Below are 5,649 nucleotides of genomic sequence, written 5' to 3' on the forward strand. Positions count from 1 at the left end.
TATTGTTTGTGTTGCATTTATCGGTTGCTATTTCTGTATAACGCCGAAAATAATTAGTCCCAAGAGTTTTTATAATGGATGGCCATTTGCCGTAATTGTGTCATAAAGTGAAGTCCTGGGGCCTCATTTATAAAGGGATATATGCTCAAAAAATGGCGTACGCCAGTTTCTACGCAATGTTTGCGATTTATAAAATACTAACTTGATGGGAAAATGTGCGGTCCTCCACGCAAACTCTAACCCATGCGTACGCACTAAGCACAAACACGGGAGGGACGAGAAACTGCGACACCGTTGGCAGAAGGAAGAATGGAGAGAAATATGTGGAAATAATACCATAAATAAAATGTTACCTCTCATTTATCATATATGAAGAATTCATTTTCAAACATTGATTAAAGCCAATCTTAAAATGATTAAACAAACGCCTGTTTGCGACTCCTCAGTGCACACAAAAACATAACTTGGAGAAATAAATAAATACGGATATGTTATTTAAAACCACCTCGAATATGTTGTGTTAATGTTATGAAATGTTTATTTTAAAAATGTATTTATTATCATTTTGCACAAAGATGGCACTGTTTGTCAGAGCACTTCATCCTTCTGGGTTTCATGAAGAACAGCTCCAATGCCTGGGAGTATGGGAACGCCTCTGGTGCTGGTCCATTAACTGCTATCCGCAGACATGCAGCCAGGTGCTCCCCTTTCAGTCGGTTTCTCAGGTCAGTTTTCACCTATAAAACAGACAGTTTGTTTTAAATGAACTATACAGAAATGACATGCAAAACACTTAACCCTGTTCATCGTTGAGAAATCCCTCTCGCAGTTTACACTGGAGACAGGGATGACCAGCCCCACTGAAGATAGAAGGCAGAGGTTTGGGTATATTTCTGCCCATTCGTCCTTCTCACTGGCCAGGAGCTGCATGATCTCAGCTTGTGTCTTGTCCTTCAGAGATTAGCCAAGGCAGGGCAAATGAGCATATAGTATAATTTAAACATTTACAGATGTCAAAAACAAGCAATTCTAACCGTCAAGACAGATGAGAGTTCATATTAATTCAGGTAATTTACCAACCTTAAATGCCCCTACGAGAACATGCTGCTTGTACGAGGTCCACTCTTGAATAACTGTGGCATCCTGCCCTGGGATGAATTTGTTGGTAAGGGTCTGCAACATTGAAATGTTGGTTACATCATTTGAGTTAACTGCCTTTGGACCCAGGACACTGAAGGCCCCCAGCAATTCAATATGCTGGAACCTCCTCTCAATGTTGCTCTCCAGGCTGCAGATGTAAGGTTTGAGGACCTGGAATGATATATTATACATTTTTCAGTTCAAGAAAAAAAAAAATTGAAATTAAAAGTAAGAAGGGATGTATTTACATCTCTGACAAATCTGGCCCACATCTTTTCTCGGGGGCGCTCCAGAATTCCGTGTCCCCTCCTGATCCTCTCCTCCTCTCCGGCAATGCTAAAGGCCCCAAGTCCACCTGGGTTTTCCAGGTCTTGGTGTAGGCGAGCAAGGAACGTTCCGGGGAGTGGGGTCTCGCCTGCTCAGAATGCTCCCCAGAGTAACAAGTGTGACTGGCACCTAAATGTGGAAAAATACAACAATATAATAGGATGGATAATGCAAATAACTGGGGGCATCAAATGCATTTCTTTATAATCTACCTGCTCCTTTATGTGGAGAAAATTCACATCAGCTCTCTGAAACACCTTAGACAGCATTGCTATGTGGGGCAGCACATCTGCCTGAAGGTAGAGGGCAGCCACAAAGCGGTATGTGGCACAGAAGGTGTATAGACCTTTGGCCACTGAACACTTCCTTGTGCTCGCTTCTTCTGCCAGAGCAGCCAGCACAGCTGGAAGGTTCCTCTGGAGGTTTTGAACGGCTAGGTCCTGCGATAGCCACCTTGTATCTTTCACCTCCTAACAACAAGTAGAAACACTGGTAAGTAAATAAATAATATGACGCCACAATAGTATTATGAAAATTGGTGAAAACACACCTTAACTTTCAAGTCGTTCATACCAAGAGTGGTAGCGGCAGATCTCAGTGTGGCTGACCTATTTGCACTATTTCTGAAGAATAGGTGCAGTTCCTGCAGGTGGTTCCTGAAGTTTGCCATATATCTGACAGCATTTGAGGCATCTTTGCATGCCAGTGCTAGTCTTTGAGCAGCACACACTACAGAAACCAGCTTTGGAAAACTGTCTGTGAGCTGCTTTGCCACTCCATTCAGACGGCCTAGGTTTAAGAATTAAATGTAGTGTTGAGGGCGTCATTTTGTTTCCTTTAATAACAGCTGACAATACAAATTTCACACAATCCATTAGATTTAACAATAAACTCCATACCCGTCATCACCGCTGCACCGTCTGTCCCGAGTCCATAGAGCCTGTCTACCGGGAGCTCCTTCTTCTGTAGTACACTCTTGATGGCAGCCACCACGCTGTCAGCTTTCCCATCTTCCAGAGTTACCAGGTCAAGGAAGTGGTTGAAAACACAACCCTCTTTATCCAGGTGTCTAAAATAAAATTAATAGGTTTTCACATATATTAATAAGTATTAAGTTTAACTAGGCCTACATCTTTATTTAAATGCGCATCATTCCTTTAAAAAAAGACCCCACCTAACATGTAAATCCAGCTGGCGGCTTATAGATACATCTGTCGTTTCATCAACCTCTAGGCTGATTGCTTGAGATGACCTTATCTCTTGCAAAATAGGCAACTCTACTATCTGTGCAAGGATCTCCAGCATTTCATCCACTATTCTGTGTGATTGGTAATTGTTTCTTTGATCCACCTGAGAAAAAAAAGGAGATCATTTAACATTTAGCTGGTTAAAGTTCTTAGTTTCACAAGCATCAACTTGTACTATAGGTTTACCTTCAGCTTTTCAAAGTAATCACAACCCAAAAGCTGAGCTAAACTTAACAGCTTAGGGTAGTTGGTGTGGTGAGCCATCTCGTTCTTTACTAGCCAGTAAAGGCATTTGAATCCACCTATGACGGCCTCATGCTCCATAATAACTGTGGGCTCAAAAGCCTGCATCACTGAGTAGCCTAGACCAAGGGCAAAGACATAATTCATTATATGAGCCAAACATGGTTGATAGATTGCAGAAATTAGCTATACATTAAAAAAAATGATATACCTGATGCAAGTGAGACCTGATGCTTTACACTATATTGATGAGGCTCTGAGGAGATGTGGCGCTCAATATAATCCTTGCGGAAAACAAGAATCCCAACTTCTATGAAAGCCCGTTTTAAGGGGCCTTTCTTTACTGGAGGCTTGTGTTGCCTGCACATTCGGCAAAACATTCCTTTTAAAAAGAAAAACTTGTTAATTCTTACAAAAACTACGTTTTATTACAAATATGACCTTGCAAATGCTATTCATACCATGCTGGGTGAGGTAGAGCCAATTATTGAACTGTGGCATTTTGAGCCAGTGCTTGCAATCTGAAAATAATGCATTGGTATTACTGCATTTAAATGGTAGAGTTCTCCTTGCTATTAATACTATGTCTGTCTCTGTGAATGGGATGCTTGGAACTGTGCTGCTTGTTCACCTGCACCTGCTTCTACCACACTGGGACCTGCTGCTGCTTCTACCACACTGGGACCTGCTGCTGCTTCTACCACACTGGGACCTGCTGCCTCTCCCTCAGTACTCTGACTATTTGTGCCAGCAGCTTCACTGACCACCGGCTAGAATTGAAAACAAGCTTGAATCTAGTTTGGTCTCTGCATTGCAACTCACTGTTGACTGCACTTGTATAATTTCAGGTCAAAAGAACCGCCACATGTATTTATTGAGAATTATGCATGTATTATTGCCATTGCAAGCCAAATGCTAACATTGGCTAAGTTACCTGTGGTCTCTCCTCCTCTTCTCGTCTCTCCTCCTCACGCCGTATTCTCTTAAAATATTTTTGAATACTCATATCTGAGGAGTAAATGCAGGGGAAATTAACAGTCTAACGTTAGCTAAAGCTTATCTGTGTCCTTCTAACTGGCATAGCCCGAAGAGAAAACGAATTATAATTGTTTTTATATTTAATTTAGCACACGTAACTTGCACGCAGCAAAGTTGGCCTGGCTACATTAAATACACCCTTAGTTGCCACTTTCTTCCAAATAATTCTAAGCTCCTACTGTTAACTGTGATGGTTATTCTCGCGTCCAGGAAAGAGAAGCTTAAAAAGGAGACTAAATGGAGTCTCTGAGATGTTTTCAAATTGGTACTTTAATTAATAAAAAAGGCGCGGTAAAGTCACAAACAGGATATTTGTCCGTTGGAGAGAAAGTCTGCAGCTTCCTCTCCAGTTGCCGGCCGTGCAGAAGAGAGCGTACAAGCATTCGTCCTTCCCGCTTCCTCGCTGTTCGCTCCTCCTCTCTGTGAGCTGTAGTGACGTAAGGGACTTCCCCCTCTCGTTCGTCTGTGTCCGATATCGCGTTAAACAGAGGATTTCGACATTTTACATTCATTGCTTACTTCCACATGCCTTTTCTCCTCCTTATCTCTTTCATAACTTTATATGTAATACATGTTAACGGCGTCAATAGCCACTTTAATGATAATAATGGGCGGTAGTCCCGGATGTCGTCATGAAGGATTTTCAGAATAAAAGCTTGGTATTGAGAACTTCCGGTTTTTTCCAGAATAAAATAGCATTTAAACTGTCGGTATGTTTAAGGTACATTATGCCATAAAACATTGATTTTAATTTCTAACACTACCAAAGTCAGAAAACAACAACACAATAAGGAGAACATTAGTTGCTTTACCTTAGTGTCCGCGTCTTCTGAGTTAACGCAGTCGTCTCCGTTTCCCGTTTCCCTCCACGCGATGGCAGCGCGAACAGCAGGTGTGGAGCGAGGGATCATCCACTAGTTAATCGATCGCAGAGCGAACAGGTGGGGATTATTGTCCCCTAGTTAATCAATCGCAGAGCGAACAGGCACAGGAGGCGTAGAACGAGGGATCATTGTCCATTAGTTAATCGATCGCAGATGGCGTCGCAAGCAGACGGATACCAAAAAAAAAGGGTTGCGAAATATACTTGGGGCGGGCGTTAATATACCTGGGCGGCCCACCCAAGTATAGTCTATGTGTGGGAAACCCTGGATATATAGTTGCTGATCAAAAGCTGGAACACAAACCACCAAAAAAATAATTCAGATCCAGTCGTCATGACTCCACTCCGGAGGGATTCCCCGATCATTTCTTACAGTTTCTCATCAAGGGGGGGTCTCCTGTCCCCGGTACAAACACACTGCCTGAGGAAGGCTATATGTATTTTTTTTGTCATTAACCTTTTTCGGACCACTTATTTATTTATTTTGGTGACGATCCGACCTCCATGCTGCTACTCTGGTTCAAACTGCATCCACCAAACAATATGATATATCTCGACCTCCCCAAAAGAACCAAAATCTGACACGGTGTGAGTTGTCTTTTTTAGCTGTTCTGTCGTCATTTCCTGCGATCTTCTTCATAAAATCAGTCAGAATGAATGGGCGTTTCTTTGACTATTTATACATATTTGGCAAATATGGGCGTTACGTGAAGCCCGCAAAAGCTGCGCCGCATTTCGAGTCGATTGTGATTTATAAAGGGAAACAGACGT

The 5,649-nt window shown here is 42.2% G+C and overlaps 1 protein-coding gene across 10 annotated transcripts; it reads right to left on the reverse strand.

Annotated features, from left to right (window-relative positions):
• Positions 1–574: 574 nt before the first annotated feature.
• LOC117554649 lies at positions 575–4,339 on the reverse strand. Of its 10 annotated transcripts, none has more exons than XM_034229113.1 (10): positions 3,892–4,339; positions 3,419–3,478; positions 3,169–3,339; positions 2,901–3,076; positions 2,642–2,817; positions 2,367–2,536; positions 2,018–2,256; positions 1,725–1,937; positions 1,389–1,596; positions 575–1,311 (listed from the first exon to the last, which is right to left on the reverse strand). In XM_034229113.1, exons 2-9 carry the CDS (start codon positions 3,456–3,458, stop codon positions 1,477–1,479), a joined length of 1,305 nt encoding a protein of 434 aa, XP_034085004.1. In that variant the 5' UTR covers positions 3,459–3,478; positions 3,892–4,339; the 3' UTR covers positions 575–1,311; positions 1,389–1,476. The 10 variants fall into 10 exon arrangements, with proteins under 10 accessions (XP_034085004.1, XP_034085000.1, XP_034085003.1 ...); XM_034229109.1 differs by having other exon boundaries at positions 1,680–1,937; XM_034229111.1 differs by having other exon boundaries at positions 1,192–1,311; positions 1,411–1,596; positions 1,680–1,937.
• Positions 4,340–5,649: the final 1,310 nt, after the last annotated feature.

The sequence above is a fragment of the Gymnodraco acuticeps genome, unplaced genomic scaffold (assembly GCF_902827175.1).
Source record: "Gymnodraco acuticeps unplaced genomic scaffold, fGymAcu1.1, whole genome shotgun sequence".
NCBI lineage: Eukaryota > Metazoa > Chordata > Actinopteri > Perciformes > Bathydraconidae > Gymnodraco > Gymnodraco acuticeps.

Excerpts from the sequence above, each read along its gene's own strand:
- LOC117554649 (XM_034229109.1), bottom strand. The coding sequence starts at position 3,458 with ATGCCACAGTTCAATAATTGGCTCTACCTCACCCAGCATG. Across the intron at positions 2,537-2,641 it reads CAGCTGGATTTACATGTTAG|ACACCTGGATAAAGAGGGTT; the intron begins GTGGGGTCTTTT and ends ATTTTATTTTAG. Across the intron at positions 2,257-2,366 it reads CGGTGCAGCGGTGATGACGG|GCCGTCTGAATGGAGTGGCA; the intron begins GTATGGAGTTTA and ends TCTTAAACCTAG.